Below are 20,934 nucleotides of genomic sequence, written 5' to 3'. Positions count from 1 at the left end.
GAGTTTCCTATTTCATGGCATCATTGGATGCCAGAGATGGTTCAATACCACAATCTTTACCACTAGAAATACAGGCCTCTTATCTTGATGGATTTGGCTCTGTTCGTTTTCAGCACCTTGGACAGCGCCCAATAAACTCTCCGTTTATTCCTGAATTCGTCTCATCACAAACATTTTAAAAAGAAGGCAGCAAAACTTTGTGTTCACTTAAAATCTCAGTTCCACCATATTCAGATCTCATATGTATTAATCATTTCTTAGACATAAATATTTCATGCTTAGTCACTGTGTTGTATATACTAGTCGTCTTTTGAGTGATTTTCAAACTGGACTGAAAAGAAAAAAACCAAGAAGACATGTAAGATTTTTCTTAATTTAAAGGTAATGGAGACACTTCAACTACAAACAACTATCTTGGTTTTCAACGATTCAGATTTTGTCATAACTGTGAATTACCTCGAAAGCATCGTTTTAGCATGTCAGCTCAGTGGGCGGGGCTGTCGTATACAAGGAATCGCAAGGTTGCTGGTTTGAATCCCGTCTATGTATTCTGACTTAGGACCAGACAGCTGTAGATCATAATACCTCTGTCCTTCCTCTGTCCGCTGTGTTTGGACCCTTAAACAAAGCATGTACTCAGTGGCTTTACTGTGGTTGAGTAATGGGTTTGTTCCCGGTGATAAGGACAGTAGTCGTATGTAAGAGGTGGATGCAGAGGACTCCATTCTGCTTCGCTTTGCATGCAAAGCAACAGAACAATGAGTCTGTGGAGGACTGTGCAGCTGCCAACCCATTGATTTGAGGGTGTATCAGAGGCGGTTGATTTGCTGTCTCTTGATTGGTGTGTTTAAACACAGCCAGTCTGAGGACAGACGTTGGGGGGGGGTAAAACTGGGGGGTCGTCGGCGACGTTCCGCACCGGCCGGAGACATTAATGAAACCCACAGAGAGGCACGGGAGCGAGAAGCAGATTAGATACAACTAAATTCAATTACTGCTCAGCTGCCACGGGTGCGGCTTCAAACTTCATCCTGTTAAGAAGCAGTTGTGAGGGGGAGGTTCTCAAGCATAGGCTCTTAGCTTGATTCCAGAAGCATGGGCACAGAGACTGCAGCTTTTTCCTTTTTTTCCTATTTTTTTTGTCACTTGTCTTCAGCATCTATTCTGTGGTAAGATGGAGTGGGAAGCCAGAACCTTCACAGAGAGAGAGAGAGAGAGAGAGAGAGAGAGAGAGAGGTGTGCTGCCAACCATACACCCTTACCGATGAATGGCACGGTCCCTCATACATTTACAAGATCGTGACTCAGAGAGCTTTGGATTTGAATACCATAGTCAATGTAAACAGCAAGTAAACAAACGGTCGCAGAGCCAGTTCTCTCTCTCTCTCTCTCCCTCTCTCTCTCTCTCTCCCCCTCTCTCAGTTTGGGCGGTCTTTTTCATCTGAATGTAGTTTGGGGGAAAAAAAATATATATCTTGCCTGTTATTCTACTTTATCTGGGAGGCTGTCAACACCCCGCAACAGTTTTCCCTGAGTGTCAGAGATGGAAATGCAATTTTCAGCAAAATGTATGAATCGAGTGGGAAGGGATTAAAAAAAAAAAAAAAAACGGAACGAAAGGTGGAAGCATCACAGCCTATGAGTGAGTGGGGAATTTTTGGGGTGGTGGGGGGGGGGGGGGTAGGGATGAGTTCGTGGCAGGGTGCAGATGGAGAGATTCCAGCGTACACACTGTGAATTACCGCTCGGCGGGTTGGACGGAGAGCCGTCGGCTGACACTGCAGCGCCGGGGAGCTTTACGGCATATTAAAAAGTGACCGCCTCAAAGGAATGATGAGCACTGAGGAGTGTAATCAGGAGCTGTCACGTCGCCACGCCGCGTTTGTGGCACGGGAATTTATAGATCGCGATAAGGAAATCTTGTCGTTGTCTCCGGAATTTATGTCGCCAACTGTATTACATTTTTTTTTTTTTTTTCGCGGCGATGCCCATGTAGCTGCGTCTTCCTTACCTAAAGAGGCAAAATGCAATTTACAAAGGGCCGCTCCGTGTTATCAATAAAGCACTGAGGCCATGCCAGGCACATCAGCTCAGCTCGAGACTGGGCCAGACGCAGGCTTTTTTGATCAGCTAATGCTCTATGTGGCCAGTGGCCCAGGAGCAGAAAGCCTCCCTGCTGTATATCATCCTTGGCAAGGGCAGCGCCTTCCTGGCAAAGATTTACCACGGATGGTTATGCTAATTTCGGGGACGAATCACTGAAACATTCCAAGTGCGGTCTCAGAGTCAATTAACTTTCCCCCTCTAATTAGCTGTCACAAAACTCAAGTAAGAAGCTTACAGGGGCCATTATAGTTACAGATATTTGACCACTCCCTGTACAGCTGGGGTCTTGGTTTATGGGTGGAAAAGCTGGAGCCCGGTAAGCCGGAGTTGGTTGTGTCACAGTTTTGTCTCTGTATGCTCACCAGTTCCCTTGTCTGGCTCTTCATGTCTCTGAGGGGGAAAAAAAGAAACTTTTGTGCTGACTTTGAAGAAGTGAAAGTAAAACTCATCCAGAACCAGGCAGGAATATTTACCCTAGTCCGATTCCATCTCTTAATTTCCATACAAATGTGCAGCCGGAGAGGCATGGAATCTTTTGAAAATCTTAAATGAATTCAATTGTTCCCATTCAGATATGCCTTGTAGCAGTGCAAGGAGATAAGTTGGTATTAATCGTCTGTTTCAAAATAAAAGGGTTATTTGATGCTAATCAGAATGGCAGAGCTCGGGTTAGAGTCATTTCAGATCTGCTTTGAGACGAAGGCTCTTGTCACATAGCGTAGGCACTTCTGTGACACAGACAGTCCAAAAATGGCATGAAAGGACATTCAAATCTCAACAACAACAAATACAAATACAAATACAACAACAAAATGCTCTTCTGTTAACAATGATTAGAGAAGTATCAGAGAAAATATTATGGGTAAATTATTTTAGTGCTACCAAAAAGAAAGTGTTTACAAAAAGAATCCTCTATATTTTTAACTATTTGTATTATTCCAGAGTAAAACAACATGTGCTTTTTACGTATGACTTATCTGTGCTTTACAGATTGAAAAACCTGCGCAGGGGCTATGCTTTCTGAAGTTGGTATTTTGCGTATATTTACTCTGCTTTCCAGCTATTCCCACTGGCCTACCTAGACGTACCATCCACACCGAGCATTTTAACCCTGTTATCACAGAGTCAGGCCCAGTGTTGGTGTAACTGCACCTCACTCCCAACCAATCACCACCCAGAGCTGCCCAGCCATGCACTGCAGTGTATCTCTGCCCAGATCCTATACATGTAAATAATACATGCATTCTGAAATCCTTTCTCAAGCATAAAGCTATGTTCAGTGAAGCCACGCTAGTCCAATGAAAAAAAAACACATTGCATAAGCATCCTAATAGAGTCCCCAGGCTGTGTTTTCAATTTAATGAAAAAAACAGGTTGGCTAATGCTTCTTTTTTTCCCCTTTCTCCCCCCCCCTCCCCCCCCCTTGTGTGTAATGTTCTGTTGTATCATCGTGATATCAGACATGTTACAAGCAAATATTACACCATCGTAATTACATGTTTCTCTCCTTTTGTAATCTTTTCCCATCTGTGAACGCATTAAGAGGTTCCTTAATGAACTGCTGTTAGGTGTCCAAACAGTATCTTATGTACATATATGTCTTTTTTCACCTTTCAGTGTAACTTTGACCTTTTGCCTATTTACTACTCCTCACCCCATCCCTCATCCCATGATGAAATGCAAATGTTTTGAGTCTAAATAAGATGTGCCTTGGGTCACATAAAGATGGAATTGGGAATGATGTGGGAGAAAAAATCATTTTTCAAATCCTCTTAAAATGCCTTGCTCCAGAAAAGCCAAGAGAACGTTTGAATGTCAGCCGTTACAAAATTGACTTAATTCAATATCAAGTCACGGAAACGATAACACTTCCGGCCTGGCTCGTGCCATTTTACTATCTGACCTTGCATGGAGAACATTAATCGCCTTGAGCGACAAGAAGCGTGCATGCACATATAGCCTCCTTATGTGTCTTCCACTGTGTTAACCAGCTGGGCTGGATACATTGTGCAAATGTGACTGTATAAAGTCTTTACATACTGCCCGGTTTGATGAGACCAGAGGTTGACAGGCGATTTCTCTCGACCGCGGCTCTGCCGTTGCGGGCGGCGTCACGCAGCGCATTTGTTTTAGCTGTTTGGCGAGCTTTTCTCTTAAATGTCATCTCTCTGAATGAGGAGCACAACGGTGGCAGCTGCATGCAGGGAAGGCAGTGGGCGCGTAGCTTTTCATGCCGTCCGGGTTAGAAGCGGCAATTGAGGCATTTGCAGAGAAAAATGCTAGGAGAGAATGACCAACGGTGCGTCGAGGGAAACGGGGAGGAAGGTTTATAATAGTCAGTCTGCAATATTATACCGCGAGCCGTGGCGCTCGCGCCGTGATAAGGCCGGAGAGAGCATTACACAATATCGACATTAAGGAGCTCGATTTGACATTTGTCAGTTTCCATTATCTCCGGCGGTCATCACTTCCTTTGCATTATTATTATTGTTAATCGTTTTATAATATCCGCCGTTTTCCTGTCTCTCTATTTGGAATGCGTCATATGCATTTTCTGCAGCTGGAGCAAATTTCTTTGTCCGGTTCTGCCAATGTGACACTTTGTAAGCCTGAATAGTGAGGTAATGGAAAAAGAATTCATAGCACATACATTTGAAAACAATTATATTGTGTCTCGGTTAATGAAATAGCCCTGCTACGCTTGATTAACAGTAGCTCGGCTCCTGTTGGCTCTCTCTGTCTCTCTGGCCGTGCACTGGAAATGAGTAAATCCTTTTAGTGAAGCTCAGACAAAAACCAGCCAATTTATTCTCGCCGATTTATCACTCGACTATTCATCGGCGAGTAAATCAATCCAAAGTATGTCGTTGGGGTACAGCAGGGCTCAGCGCCCGGGCAAACTAATATCTTCCTCATCTGAATTATGTATGAAAATGTTCTGGTTTTCTCAATATACTCACAGCATAATGATCTTTTGAAAAAGGGGAAACTAGAATAATTATCATTTGTCTTCTCTCCTCTTTGAGTTTGCTCAACGTCCCAAGGACATATTCTTCTGGTTGAGTGAACACTTTTTTTTTTCTTTCTTTTTTTTTTTTTTACATTAAAATCAGCGTGTAGAGCTAATGCTAACCAGTAGGAACACAGACGTTCTAATTCAATGTAGAAAATATGACAGGTTTTTGAATAATACTCCTTTCATTAGAGATCTGCTGAAATAGAGTTGTTCCCATGGCCTGATGTAAGAACTGACTGCTAAGCATGCTAATATAACACAGATTTTACAAGACTGAAAAGGGAGTCAATTTGAAAGGAAGCCAGGATTTTAACAAAGTGGGTTTTTTTTATTCCTACTTCATCAATATTGTTTGAAGGAAAGACATGTTTGACATCATCAAGACGTATTTCTACCTGCAAACTAACATGAAAATTACGTTTTCCATTTGAAGGGTTCTCCATACTTCAAGCCATTATGGAAGCCGCGGTGGCGAATAACTGGCAGGTGACAGCGCGGTCTGTGGGGAGTATATCAGACCCCCAGGAATTCAGACGGATCATCGAGGAAATGGACAGACGACAGGAGAAACGATATCTGATTGACTGCGAGGTGGACAGAATCAACGTCATCCTGGAACAGGTACCTCCAGGCACCACATGTGCGCTTCTCTTTCCTTCTCTCTCTTTCTTTCTTTCTTTCTCCCTCTCTCTCTCTCTCTCTCTCTCTCTCTCTCGGGTGTCTGGATGGCTGGTTAGGTTCACCAACAGAACTGAGACCTCCTGACTCGTGCCCTTGGCGACTAAAGACGTGACGTGACTTGTGCCTTTGGCCCAGACCAGCCCGTTAGTCCACAGTTAATGAGCCAGCGCTCTCCATCGCTCCACACACGTCTGCCGCGTCGCAAAGAGATGGAAAAGAAAAAGAAAAAGAAAAAAAAGAGAGAGAAAGTTGAAACCGACGCGCGCACACACGAAATACGATTAAGACGGATTGATGAGTGGCTACTTATCCACAGCTGCCCTTTTCTCCGTGGTCCTAACACCACAGCACAGCACAGCTCCCCGACGCAATGCACGAGAAGCAATCAGAACCTGAATTGGATTCTGCTCGTTAGCGTTAATTCAGATATATTGGCTCCCTCTACCATGCAGCATCATTCACTGAGCTTTGGTTTCACTCCCTTTTATGTGTGTCTTTTGAACCCCGAAACATCGTTCAATACAGAATTGCTTTTAGCAAATTTAATTTACTGTGTCTAATTAAATTTTTGTGGTGCAAATATCCTTACTCAATAATTCTCTGTTAAACTGCACTTAAACAGCTTACTTCGTGATATTTTTAACCATTAGGATAGAAACTGCTCTTAAAGGAAGAAAAATTTGATTACAAATCATGGAGCGACATGTTAATAGTCTCATCTTCAATGGCTTTATTTGTGGTTTTTTTTTTTTTGTTTTGTTTTTTTTTTTTTTAGGATTCACCCTCTAATTGTAAAGATTTGGCCATAAATATGGTCAAATTCAATCTGTTTGTTCAAACTTCAGTCAAAGTGTCTTAATGAAATGCTGTTTTATGCTCTCTCCTCCTAACTATGACAGCAGATTCGGTAAAGAAGAAGCAAAAGGAATTAGGACAATTACAATAGGAACTCCCTTTATTGGTCTCCAGGGCATGCTGATCGCTGACTTTTCTTTCCCCTCTCAGCATGCAATGGCTAAATCGAACCTAATTGAACTAATCTCTGCGGCAGTGCCGTGGCTGATGGCTATGAGAGGTCCAGATAAGCGGCTGGACTGGAGTCCCATGGAGACTGGGGCAGGGGGAAGGTTTTCAGGCAGAGGGCCAATGCTCTGGTTCAATCTTCCCGCAGTCCATCTGAATGTGAAATCAGGGGCGACAGACTCCAGCAGTGAATGAGCCTACTGACTCTAGGCTGAGAGTGAAGGCTGACCTCCCAAAGGTTCCAGCCTCACAGAGATAAGACAAGCATCACTGGCCCAATCTCTCCTGCCTGCCGACGGAGCACGCTGACTGGGTGCAGTGATTTTTAACTAGCGCCGCTGCAGAACAATGACCGTGCTTGTTTGGGAGGGACAGTAGATTCGGATTTTGATAACATTGTTATTTACAAAATGTGCATTTGTATTGTGGTTTATAAAGCCTGCAGTGAAAGTGCAGTGGGAAATAATGTTTAACGTCTAGTCACACAGTGTGTGAACAGTAGCGCAGTGAGATAGTGTAGAATACTATGCTATGTTTGGTTTGTCATGTGTCATGTTTTTTCTCCAGGACTGAGAGTGAAATTACTGATAAGACAGACAGACAGCTGTCATTAGATGGAAATGGTGTTACATTACTAGTATGGTGATATAGTATAGAATGGTCTTACTTTAGTAGTATAGTGATATAGTATAGAACGGTGTTACATTAGTAGTATAGTGATATAGTATAGAATGGTCTTTAGTAGTATAGTGATATAGTATAGAATGATGTTACATTAGTAGTGTAGTGATATAGTATAGAATAGTGTTACTTTAGTAGTATAGTGATATAGTATGGAATGATGTTACATTAGTAGTGTAGTGATATAGTATAGAATGGTGTTACATTAGTAGTGTAGTGATATAGTATAGAATAATGTTACTTTAGTAGTATAGTGATATAGTATGGAATGATGTTACATTAGTAGTGTAGTTATATAGTATAGAATGGTCTTACATTAGTAGTGTAGTGATATAGGATAGAATGATGTTACATTAGTAGTGTAGTGATATAGTATAGAATGATGTTACATTAGTAGTGTAGGGATATAATATGCAATGGTGTAGCGATAAGGTGTGGAATAATGTATTATGGTGTATTATATGTGAAAGTATTTGTCAGATGTACCACTAGGTAACATTTGTGAGAGCATTCGAGCTGAGTGTGGGTGTGTTTCTGCATGTGCTTCTCTGTGTTTAGGGGTGGGATCTGGATGTGCTCTGATGTCTCAATATCTGTCTGTGTCTGTTTGTGTTATCAATGTGAGGGAGTGTGTGTGTGTGTGCGTGCGTGCGTGTGCATGCCTTTATTATTTGTGTGTGTGTCTGATGCTGTTTGGATGCTTGCACTACCTCCTCTGGGCTTTGTGTGCTGAAGGACGCTTAAAGGCAGCAACCTGCTCATCTCCACTGTAAAGAATGGGCCAGCATGAGTGAGTGGCATCTGGGACAAGCCCTGGGCTCTCAAGCTGTTTCAAAGCCTGGAATACAGAGCGTACCGCCTGCCAGAGAGACAGGGAACGCTCTAGAAAAGGGAAAGAAAAAGAAAGTAGCAGTGTACGACTACTCCAGGGAATCCTCACAACAGCTCCCCGCCACCTAAGGAGGAACAGAGAAAGCATCTTCCACTCCCCCTCAATAGGCAGAACTCCTCCTGATCAGCCTGGCACTCCTCAGCCAACGATTCAGAGCAAATCTCGACCGCTGTGTGTCAGTGGAAATCTGAGTTAGATTTTCCTCCTCTCTTTTTTTCTTCTTTCTGCCGCATTCGGTTTGTCATGTGTCATGTTTTTTCTGGACTGAGTGTGAAATTACTGATAAGAGAAAGTCTGTCAGACAACTATCATTAGATCACACTTTCGCTGAGCAGATGAGGAGAGAGAGAGAGAGCTCAGTTTTTTTTTTAAGCTGAATACACTCGTGTTGGGGAGACAAGTGAAGAAGTTTGATTTGGTCCTCTCAGCAGAACTAGAGCCAGTCTCCCAGCGCTCGACACAAACCCACGATCAGACTGCAATCAGCGAGCCTTGTCTTTACATGCATTTACACACGTATGCGTGAATGTATATCTGAAACTGAACAGCAAACAAACATACACATGCACACACACGCATACTCACACACATGCACACACACACACACACACACACACACACAAAAGGTGGAACCAGCTTTCTTTGAAACAGCAAATCTGATTGAAAAGTTCTACCAAGTCCAATGAGAGAACAGCCTGGAGCAGATGCTTAATGAAAGGGTCTCTCACGGTTACGTAAGAAACATAAGCAGCACAATATTTCAAAAGCTCCTGATGACTTTCTTCCTACACTCTCACAGTCTTCTCCAGTTTGCCATTCTGCTATGCCACCTCTGCTCTGTCTCCCCGTAGACACAGGAAAGACAGTGGAGTAAAGTCAGTGATGAAATCAAAGGCGCTAGCGATCCCTTGTCACAGTGCTGTCAACGATACGACGGGAAACGAGGCAACGAACGGGCGCTGAAAAAAACACCAACCTCTTCCTGTTTGAAGTAAAAGCCCCAAAGATGCAGGTCCTTATACCACAGCCCCTGCCACCCGGGACCATTTAATGTCTCAACGTCTTAATCTAATGGGATTAAGGCGCTTCTTTTAAAGGGATGGACTCGCGAATGCCTCTCTCTCTCTCCCCCACTCTCTCTCTCTCCTCCACTCTCTCTCTCTCTCGCTCTCCCCCTCCCTCCCTCCCTCCCTCCCTCTCTCTCTCTCTCTCTCTCTCTCTCTCTCTCTCTCTCTCTCTCTTTGAAGGGTGTTCTCTCTATATATGTCTGTAGTTAAAAGCGTTAGCACATGAGTCTAATTTTAGATCACACCACAGTCTTTATTGATCCCCTGTTATGGGTGACCCCGAGGGTGAGACGTTTGTGTGAGATATGTGCTTAAGGGAGCGGAAGGGTTAATGTGATCGGAACAAGAAGAAGAAGAAGAGGAAGAGGAGGAGGAGGAGGGCATTGCGTAACAAACGCCTCTAAGGTTTCAGAGAGACGATACGCTAACCCAAATGGCCGAGCGAAAAGCCCGTTTTGCAGCGTCCCACGGCTGGAGGAGAGCCAATTCTGCCCAGGCCCACAGCGGCATACATTTAAGATGTCCAGGAGGAGAAGTTTGCTATGTGCTTCTGCCAGTTAATTAGAATGTATCCCTCTGGGAATACTCAGGCTTCTGGCCTCCCGGCATGAAAGCCGGGCTGGAGAGGCTAGAATGAAGATCACTGGGCTTTCTGCGGTGCTTCTGAAGATGTTGGGGGGGGGGGGGGGGGGGGCGGGGCTCGGTGATGTATGGGAAGCTTGTATCGATTAGTCGCGCCACACTCTGTAACTGTGTTGTGGCAGATGGAAGTGATGATGCAGCAGGCCTGAACCTGGGCCAGAATCTCAGGTCGGGCAGAAGACGGACAAACACAACCCGTCTTTGAGTAGCGCTTCGAAACGATTCTGTTAAGCCTTCCGAACGATCGCCCAGGCTGTGCCACCCTGAAGTATTCAGCACCTGTGAACATCACAAAGACCAACGACAATCTCGGACACTTTAACGATGCCACGCTTGACTTTCCTTTTGACTTTACATAATTCTAACATCATAATGCATCTGTTATGCTTTTTTTATTGCAATGAGACTTTTGGCATTTTGTCTACATTCCCCAAACATACAGTCCCGCTCAGACATTAGCGTTCAGCAGCTTTTAGCTAAATGTCAGGCCCAGGTAAAAATGACCCTGTGTTTATGATTCGGACTTTTATGCAGCGTTATGAGTGAATGTAAAGCTTTGCATGGAGTCCTGAAAGGCCAGGAGACGTGCTGAGGCCAGGCAGGCCAGACCGCGTGAGTAGACTCCAGCTACGGGAGACAGCGGTTACTGTGCCCGAGTTTGTTCATCACACTGGAGCAAAAACTTTTCTTGAGGCCGTTACAAAAAAAAAAAAAGAAGTGCTGTTTCTTAAAGAGGGAGGCGGATGTGACGGTGGTGGGGGTGGATGTGACGGTGGTGGGGGTGGATGTGATGGTGGTGGGGGTGGATGTGACGGTGGTGAAGGTGGATGTGATGGTGGTGGAGGTGGATGTGACGGTGGTGGGGGTGGATGTGATGGTGGTGGGGGCGGATGTGATGGTGGTGGGGGTGGATGTGATGGTGGTGGGGGTGGATGTGACGGTGGTGGGAGGCGGATGTGATGGTGGTGGGGGTGCATTTGATGGTGGTGGGGGCGGATGTGACGGTGGTGGAGGTGGATGTGATGGTGGTGGGGGTGGATGTGATGGTGGTGGGGGCGGATGTGATGGTGGTGGGGGTGGATGTGATGGTGGTGGAGGTGGATGTGATGGTGGTGGGGGTGGATGTGATGGTGGTGGAGGCGGATGTGATGGTGGTGGGGGCGGATGTGGTGGGGGTGGATGTGATGGTGGTGGAGGTGGATGTGATGGTGGTGGAGGCGGATGTGACGATGGTGGGGGTGCATGTGATGGTGGTGGGGGTGGATGTGATGGTGGTGGGGGTGCATTTGATGGTGGTGGGGGCGGATGTGACGGTGGTGGAGGTGGATGTGATGGTGGTGGAGGTGGATGTGACGGTGGTGGGGGTGGATGTGACGGTGGTGGGGGCGGATGTGATGGTGGTGGGGGTGGATGTGATGGTGGTGGGGGTGGATGTGACGGTGGTGGAGGTGGATGTGATGTTGGTGGGGGCGGATGTGATGGTGGTGGAGGTGGATGTGATGGTGGTGGGGGTGGATGTGATGGTGGTGGGGGCGGATGTGATGGTGGTGGGGGTGGATGTGATGGTGGTGGGGGTGGATGTGACGGTAGTGGAGGTGGATGTGATGGTGGTGGAGGTGGATGTGACGGTGGGGGGGGGTGCAAATCTGTTTTTGTGTGCGCTGTAGTGTGTTTGTGTGTGTGTGTTTTAAACTCTAAATCCTATCAACCTGACCTATGTTTGATTAATAAAACATTATAATGCAATCATAGGCCAATGAACAGACATGCTTAAAGTTCAACATTGAAAATGAGGTTCGGAACGCGTGCTGCTGTTTATGCAGTCGGGGAAGCTCTGATGTGTTTTTAAATGTCACCCTGAATCTGTTTGCCAAGTCCTTGGAGATATGTCCCAGAACGCCCATTTCTGTAATCGAAAACAGAATTCTGAAACTCTAAGAAGCTGTAATGAAACTGAGTCAGGTCCACAGTGAAAAACCCGAGATCGAGCAGGCCTGCGTCACGGCAACAGTCTCTAAAGCCATTGCTTGGTTGGAAAGGTGACCGTCATTCTTGGCTTTGGCCTGAGTCAGTGTCATTAAGCCCTGACTGCGCGGAGTCGAAGGCCTGTCCAGTGTTTCTGTTTGCATGCGGTTCTCTGTGTGTTTGTGTGTGTGGGTGTGTGGGGTGTGAAGCCTGGGGTTTGGCCAGCTCTCACTCAGGTGTGAGAGACCCTACAGCAGTAGTGCTGTGAACCAGCAGTTTAAAGCTCTACCTGGCATTACTTAATCTTCCTCCCGAGCCAGAAGCCAAGGACACTGTTCTGAACGGTGACACTCACACACAACAGGACTGCCTGGCCAGTTTGGCAGCTAACAGGATACACTCTGAAACCCTGCAGCCCGAGAGAAGACTCCATTTTATTCATTTCCTCTTGAAGGGACAGACTGCTTGAAAATGTGCTCTGTCCCTCCTTCTTTCTCTCTCTCTAACTTTCTCTTTCTCTCTCCCTGTGTGTACTTAGGCCTAATATCGGATTACCCCATAGTTTTGTTGACTACTTATGAAGATAAAACATTTGGCATTAGACATTTTTACATTAGATATGGTGGGAGGTTTTTACATGCACCCATACAGTTGTGTCATTAGATTTTCACAAGTAAACAAAATGATGTTGCAAGTCAAATATAACAACAACAAGTTCATTTGTATTTTGCTCTCTGTTTCTCTCTCTCTCTCCCTCTCTCTCTCTTCGTCTTTTCCCACTCACTCACTATACTTCCACTTCACTCTCCCTTGTCTTTATTTTCATTTCCTGCCGTGATATGAATTTGTGATGTTGTCGCTGTCAGAATTGACTGACCTACTTGAACATGCTGATGAAATGAATAAGAGCAGAGAGAAGCGATGCTTTCTCTTGCGAGTTCTCTGAGCGAGAGGGAAACACAGCAATCACTCACAGATGTCAGCGGAGAAGCGGGGCAGAGCGTTATTCGATTTAAGCAAACTTGACATGTAAACACGCACAGTTTTGGTTGAAGCGATTGGAGCGAGCCGTGTTTGTTTGGAGCTTCTTCAAAGATGACTGCCTGCCTGAGCGGACGCTGAGCGCAGAGAGAGAGAGAGAGAGAGAGAGAGAGAAAAAAAAAAGTTTGTTAATTAATATCAGAGAGTAACTCACTGTCATATGTTCACATATGTAGCAGATGCATCAACAGTTTGTTTCGGGCGTGTGAGAAGCGTGTTCCTGTATTCACTGTATTTACCAAACACATGAGAAACACTCTTCAGTCATCCTGATGTTTACCTGCACCCTGCCTGCTCTCCACAGAAAATATACAAGAGCAAGCAGTGGAGAGCTGAGGTACCCACATGGGGAAAAAAAAGATAAAGGGACATTGGACTAGAAACGCATTTGATTTATTTATCTATTTATTTATTTTCCATTGAATTGTGCACCTCGACTACACACGCACATGTGCACACACACCCACACACATGCATGCACACGCACTCACACACACAGAGGTCCCTGCCATTATAAATTCATGAAGACAAAAGTTACTTAGAGCTCCTTAAGTAAGAGCTGTCAGGGACGGGATGGTAATTTCCCAGTGCCTGCTAGCTACACGAAGACACATCAATCAGAAAATGGCTCCCCTGTCAGCTCCCAGCAGCTGCTGTTGTGTTTAATGCACATGTCTATGCAAACGTGGTGGGAGGGCATACCTGAGTGACTAAGCTTTGCCTCTCGGCTCTGTTTTTACGTGCTTGGCTAACTGTTATTGATTTCTCTCCCTCAGGTGGTGACCCTGGGGAAGAACAGCCGAGGCTACCACTACATGCTGGCTAATCTGGTGAGTTATTTTTTCCACCCCCCTGGAAGTGCACCGTCGTGCAAATCCGGGAGAGAGATTTTTTTTTTTTTTTTTTTTTGCAAGGATTAGAAGTACGTTCGGCATTTGAATAATTGGGTCATTTTAATGAGGAGGGAGAGTGACAATCCGATTGGCGGTAAAGGATAACTTTCCGCCGTTATTGCGTTATCTGAGGCTCTGAGCCTCCCTCAGTCCTCGTTAGGCCAGACGCTGAATAACGAGTGTGTGTCTGTGACGCCTACGCACACGGCTCTGTTCCCTCAAACAGCCGGCTTGACCAGAACAACAAAGCTCCCCTGGTGCGGGGCTGGGGGGTGGGGGGGGGGGCCACACCAGAACAACATCATTTGTTTGATGAAAACTGAAGCTGGACAGTTGTCAAAAAATGCGCTACACTACGACAACATGATGTTGTGTTTGTATGACAGCATTCTGAAACAAAAAAGCGAGAATACAAACACATTAGCTTTCCAAAACATTATTCAATGACTGTAAATTAATAATAATAATAATAATAATAATAATAATAATAATAACACCAAAAGATGATTTTCGGAACTGTTGCTCTTTTGCAGTAGTGTTAAGAGTAACTGAGTTGAATGCAATCTTCTTCTACTGCATTATGACAGAGGTTCCTTCATGGTGCGTAGCCTGAACACTGTTCTGCTCTGAGGCTTAAATGATGTGCTCTTCCTCTGATCGTAGGGTTTCTCCAATGTGAGCTTGGACAAGGTCTTCCTTGGCGGGGCGAACATAAGTGGGTTTCAGATAATCAATCCTGAAAACCCCATCGTGCAGCAGTTTCTCCAACGCTGGGAACGGTTAGATGAAAGGGAATTCCCAGAGGCCAGGAACACTCCGCTGAAGGTAAAGCCTTTTATACGCTGATCAAACGTGCCATCTTCTCTCCTCTGTAACCTTCAGTTGGTTTGTCTGCTTCTCTTCTCTTCTCTTCTCTTCTCTTCTCTTCTCTTCTCTTCTCTTCTCTTCTCCTCTCTTCTCTTCTGTTTTCCTCTCTTCTCTTCTCTTCTCTTTTCCTCTCTTCTCTTCTCTTCTCTTCTCTTCTCCTCTCTTCTCTTCTCTTCTCTTTTCCTCTCTTCTCTTCTCTTCTCTTCTCTTCTCTTCTCTTCTCTTCTCTCTTCTCTTTTCTTCTCTTCTCCTCTCTTTCTCTTCTCTTCTCTTCTCCTCTCTTCTCTTATCTTTTCCTCTCTTCTCTTCTCTTCTCTTCTCTCTTCTCTTTTCTTCTCTTCTCCTCTCCTTCTCTTCTCTTCTCTTCTCCTCTCTTCTCTGGCTCTTCTCTTCTCTTCTCTTTTCCTCTCTTCTCTTCTCTTCTCTTCTCTTCTCTCTTCTCTTCTCTTCTCTTCTCTTCTCTTCTCTTCTCTTCTCTTCTCCTCTCCTCTCCTCTCTTCTCTTCTCTTCTCTTTCTCCTCTCTTCTCTTCTCTTCTCTTCTCTTCTCTTCTCTTCTCTGGCTCATCTCTTTTCTTCTCTTCCTCCTCTCTTCTCTTCTTTTTCCTTTCCTCTATCTTTATCTCTAATTCTCCATTTCCTCAGGCAATATGTTGACACTCAGCCCTTGGCTGTGTTGAGCCACAGCGTTGGTTTACATCTGATTAAGGCAAGAGATGAAGCTTTTTAATGGCCGCATAGTTAAGTGTTGTCATGATGTGGGGGGCTTATGATGAATGGCCATGTTCTGCTTCAACTGGTGAACAGGTCAAGGAAAGTCGCAGAGAAACGCTTAGAGAAACAGCGTTAGAAAACTTGTCATATTCAAGCATCTTACACTACGCTAGAAAGTCAACGCTCTCTCTTACACTCACACACGCTCACGAATATGTTTTCATATCAGACCATTAATCTTACTCTGGGGAATTTATTATTCTCGGATATTTCAGATGATGTGCAAAATATTATTTTAACCAGTTTTGTTAAATTGTTCTGTTATTTCAGAGATAAATGATCTCACTTTGTTAAATTTATGCAGTAACACTGAGGAGAGAGAGAGAGAGAGAGAAAAAAACAGAAAAAACGAAGTTAATGGAAAATTTTTATTCACTCCCTAGAAAACGAGTGTATGCTAATGCCATGTTGTTTTTTGTTAAAACGCGGTGTAATTACGGGTGTTGTCCACGCACCACAGTGGCTCTGAAACTCAAAGCCTTTTCTATGAGCTAAACATTCCACATGTCTGTGCAATTAAACTTCTGTTTAAAAGGCTCAGTACCTAAAGAAACAATGGCTGCGTCTTGAGGATGAGGCATCACCCCTGAAATGAGGCTTTTAGCTGAGCGTCGGCTGCTCCGATGATTATAGTAATTCAGTGCATTTCCATAGTGCTTGTCAACAGACCTCCGTGTGTGCATGTGTTTTTTTTTTCCTGTAAAATGAGTTGAGTTCGCCTTAAATGCCTCTGATGTGTGGCGCCCACTCAGACAAACTGTGTATGGCAGCTAGTTTGTGCAGCTCTGTGCAAAGTTGACTGAAAAAGAAGAGAGGACGGAATCAGTAAGTGTCTCTCTCTCTCTCTCTCTCTCTCTCTCACTCTCTCTCTCTGTCGCTGTCTCTTTTTTTGTCTGTATTTGTTAAGTACACCTCTGCTCTGTCCTACGATGCCATCCTGGTGATTGCTGAAGCTTTCCGTTACCTACGGCGACAGAGGGTGGACGTGTCCAGGCGTGGCAGCGCTGGAGACTGCCTCGCCAACCCCGCCGTACCCTGGAGTCAGGGCATCGACATCGAGAGAGCCCTCAAAATGGTAGGAGCAGTCAGTCTTCTTCCTCTTATTCTCCTCTTCTTCCTCCTTCTCTCTCTCTCTCTCTCTCTCTCTCTAACACACACACACTCTCCACATACACAGACACACCCACCTTCCTTTCTCTAGCTTTGTTTCTTTTTCTCTCTCTCTCTCTCTCTTTCTGCCAGACCACTCCATCTCTCAGCTCTGATACACCGTGTGGTTCTGTATTTCCATAATCCCTTCTCTCTTCCGGATGGCTGTTTTACAGAGAGCACTAGCCAAGCTTGTAGAAATGACCCTATTGCTTTGACTGCCACTTTTCATTTGGGTTCAGTTCAGGGCACAGGCGCTATTTTTGCTCTTTTGTTTCCTTCTTCTTCTTTTTTTTTTTTGTGCCGTTTCTCCACATCTAGGTCCAAGTGCAAGGGATGACTGGAAATATCCAGTTTGACAGCTACGGTCGCAGAACAAACTACACCATCGACGTGTATGAGATGAAAACGGGAGGGCCGAGAAAGGTAAGTGACGCCCTCGTCGCTTGGCTGAAACACATCCTCCCGTTCGGTGGAGAATTCAGTGAATTGAGAGCAGAGGTCAGCGTATGACTGCAAAGTGACGCCGCGGCTGTGTAAAAAACCCAGCTCAGGCTGGAATAATACTCCATTTTACAGTAGACTGGAGTTAATATCTCTCTCTCACACCACAGCAGTCATTACATTGTTCAGAGTCTCCAAGCTGTTTTAAAGGGAAGGAAAAAGGGTTTCTTTCGGAAAAACAAAACAAAAAAAAAAAGGGGCCAGAAAAATGCGACATGACGGCTCTCGACTATTCAGAGCGAGCTCCGAATTCAGGTCTAAAAAGTAAGCAGGGGAGGAATGTGCTGGTTCAGATATTGCTTTGTTAAGTCAAACCATAGCACCCAGAGGTCTGGTGTTCTTTTCAGGTGGAGAAAGGCGATTTTTAAAAGAACATTATTTTGAGTACGGCACCAGGTTCTCTCCGCTTTCCATTTGAAAGGAAGGGTGGCTATGTTTCTCTCTCTCTCTCTCTCTCTCTCTCTCTTTCTCTCTCTCTCATATATATATAAAATTATCAAAGAAACTACCACTCGTGGAATATTTAAGAAGATAAGATCAAATATCTCTGGCTTCATCAGTCATTTCCTCTTCAATTATTAAATTCAAATATTAGTCCTCTTGTATCTCTAAACTCAGGTTGAACTCTTAATTTTTTTTTTAAATAATAGTCTAATATGATCAAAAGAAGTGTGTCAGTGAAATGAGAATCATGTTTGTGCATCCAGACCAAGGGCTGTTCACAGAGCATGTGTAGGACATACATCACTGTAGCGCTGTCAGTTTTCTTTGTCACTGTTTAGCAGTCATTAGCATTGTGCTAATGGGCAGTGTTTGTCAGTGAGGAGCTGACAGAGGTTTGGGAGGGGGTGGGGGGGGGGGGGGGGGGGGGTTGGGGGGCAGGAGGGTGACGGAGGGTGTCAGCTGTGACACAAAGGGAGGTCGCTCAGCCCTGCCGTTCACGGGAGGTTCTGGCTCTGCTACTTAAGCGTCACCCTGCCGTACCCCGCGGTTGGGAGTTTCATTAGCGCCGCGTGCAGCTAGCTGGCTGGGCTCACACCAGTCTGATCCATGTGCTGCCCCGCCGCCGCACACGACTGCGATAAAAACGAACATTTGGCACACGTGCCGCGGTACCGCCTGGACTCTTTTATCTCCCCACGCAGGCAACTGATGGACTACGCTAGGTTTTGGGTAGACTTGAAATAAACGTAAAAATAAAAAGTAATTGTGACTGTTATCCATCTGTTGCCAGGGTGTGTGTGTGTGTGTGTGTGTGTGTGTGTGTGTGTGTTTGTGTGTGGGTGCATGTGTGTGTTGCCATTTTTGGTGAGAATGGCACTATGGTTAAGCTCATGGCGTGTTTGTCATGTTGAGGTCCGCGTGTGTTTTTTTCGAAGCTGAATTGCATTGAGATTTGAGTGGTGCTCTGCTCTGCACGCTTCTATGTAAGCATTTTCTCTACTTAACAAATGTCAACCGAAGATACTCCTCTTTCATTCCTTTTCTTTTCTCTCTCTCTCTCTCTCTTTCTTTCTTTCTCTGGAGCAATAGTAGTGAGGAGACCTAATGCTGTTTTAATGAGCACAGTACTTCATGAGAAGACATTTAAAACCCTGTTCAGACCCAGCGGGATTCCTAGGCTCCGAACAGGGCGGGAAAAGACAGAACATTAGTGTGGTGAACATTAGCGATGTGTGATAACGACATGTTTGTTTTCCATTTTCAGATCGGATACTGGAACGAATATGAACGCTTTGTAAATATAATGGACCAGCCGATGGGCAACGATTCCTACCCTGTGGAAAACCGAACAATTGTGGTCACTACTATTATGGTACACGTTTCATGCAGTTTTAAACGTGTCACGTGTCTTATTCTGCCTCTCAGGGAGATTTTCTGTCCTGAGCAGGTAGAAAAACATTTCTTTTTATGTTGCTTTCCATCCACTCACTACACGTTGAAACAGTCGAAGACACGAGTGTTTCAACTGTATCCGTGTGGGTGACAAAGCATTTTAATTTTACCATACTTCAGTGGCCTGTCGTAGCAGTGACATCACAATAAAAACATTGGTGATTCGTAACGGTAATGGTTTTCGTTGACTCCATCAAATAGAACACACAGTGCATACGTAAGTAAGACATGTTCGCTGTCATTAAAGTAAATGGTCATTGACTCGTGAGAAAGACCTGACACAGAGAAAACATCAATACGAATGGTACAATGGTTTCTCTTCGGCAAAGCAAAATAAAATAGAGGTTTTGAGGAAGGACACGGGTGACTTGAGATTGGTTCTTCTGTCCTCTCTCAAATCTTATTTTGCATTGACCAGGAGAATGTTCTGTGCTGAAATCTGACCTTGTTCTCCAACAGAATGACCCAAACTTCGCTTCTAAACACAGCTGACAAATGGCCCAAAAAAATGACCTTTTTCAAGCATTTGATTCGTTACCTCCTGAAATATTATGCACGTACTTTTTTTTATCTGTTCAGATCAAAAGAGAAGATTTCTGAATGAAACTTAATCAAGTCTTTCTGGTACAGGAACCTAGAGTTAATTGTTTGCAATTATAGAAACAACAAGGCTTTCCACTTGAGAGGAAAAACATTTGGTGCTGAAGTGAGGGGTGAGAATGAAGATTCAGCTATGAACAAACAAACCATTGCTAACCCACTGGCTTCCTCATTTTCCCTCACTCTAATAGGGAATCCTCCTCCCTGCAAAGAGCTCTGTTGTTTGGCATTGATGACATCTTTAAAAAAAACCCTAAAAGAAACAAAACAGCTCTAGCTGTTTCAATGTTTGAGAAGGACTAATAGAAGCTTCTTGACTTCCCTGATGTAATTCCGTTGATGAGGTGTTTGTGTTTTGGATCCTCGTTCTGGCTTTGTTTTTGTTTTGTTTGTTTATGTTTTTAAATATTGTTATTTTTGTTTGCAGAATGATATGGCCTCCCGCCCTCTCCCCAGGTGTTAGTGCTACGTGGAAATAATCTAAGACCTCTCTGATCCTTCTCTAGTCACTGCCATTTACTTTATCAATCGAACCCCCACCTACCGTCCTTGCTTCCCCCTCACCACACACACACACACACACACACACACTCCAACCCGTCACCTCCATTACCTCCAACTAATGCAGTGGCTGTGTTGCCCTGGCCATGGTTCAATCCCAAAACCTCCAGCCCTGACACAACCCCAAACAGCCAGCATCCCTCCCCCTCTCTCCTCTTTTTCCTCTCTCTCTCTCTCTCTCTCTCTCTGTCTCTCTCTCTCTGTCTCTTTCTCTCTCCCTCTCTCTGTCTCTTTCTCTCTCTCTCTCTCTCTCTTTCTCCCTCTCTCTCTCTCTCTTTCTCTCTCCCTCTCTCTCTCCCTCTGTCTCTTTCTCTCTCCCTCTCTCTCTCCCTCTGTCTCTTTCTCTCTCTCTCTCTCTCTGTCTCTCTCTCTCTGTCTCTTTCTCTCTCCCTCTCTCTGTCTCTTTCTCTCTCTCTCTCTCTTTCTCTCTCCCTCTCTCTCTCTCTCTGTCTCTTTCTCCCTCTCTCTCTCTCTCTCTCCCCTGCTTTATGCTGTCTGTAAGGGCTGGCTGCATTAGCTTCGGGGTCAGGCGACAGCTACACACTAGCCTCAGCCATGTAATCCATCTTCTGCAGCCT

The 20,934-nt window shown here is 44.9% G+C and overlaps 1 protein-coding gene across 2 annotated transcripts in view; it reads left to right on the top strand.

The window, feature by feature from the left end:
- gria3b (glutamate receptor, ionotropic, AMPA 3b) overlaps positions 1 to 20,934 on the top strand; it is an 82,755-nt gene that overhangs the window by 38,060 nt on the left and 23,761 nt on the right. For both annotated transcript variants that reach the window (XM_030766652.1, XM_030766651.1), the window contains exons 4-9: positions 5,556 to 5,743; positions 13,891 to 13,944; positions 14,671 to 14,832; positions 16,554 to 16,721; positions 17,117 to 17,221; positions 19,008 to 19,115. In XM_030766652.1, coding sequence (XP_030622512.1) covers positions 5,556 to 5,743; positions 13,891 to 13,944; positions 14,671 to 14,832; positions 16,554 to 16,721; positions 17,117 to 17,221; positions 19,008 to 19,115 — 785 coding nt within the window. The remainder of the gene's footprint in view (positions 1 to 5,555; positions 5,744 to 13,890; positions 13,945 to 14,670; positions 14,833 to 16,553; positions 16,722 to 17,116; positions 17,222 to 19,007; positions 19,116 to 20,934) is intronic.

Source organism: Chanos chanos, chromosome 2 (assembly GCF_902362185.1).
Source record: "Chanos chanos chromosome 2, fChaCha1.1, whole genome shotgun sequence".
Lineage (NCBI taxonomy): Eukaryota > Metazoa > Chordata > Actinopteri > Gonorynchiformes > Chanidae > Chanos > Chanos chanos.
This window is presented reverse-complemented; position numbering and strand designations above follow the sequence as displayed.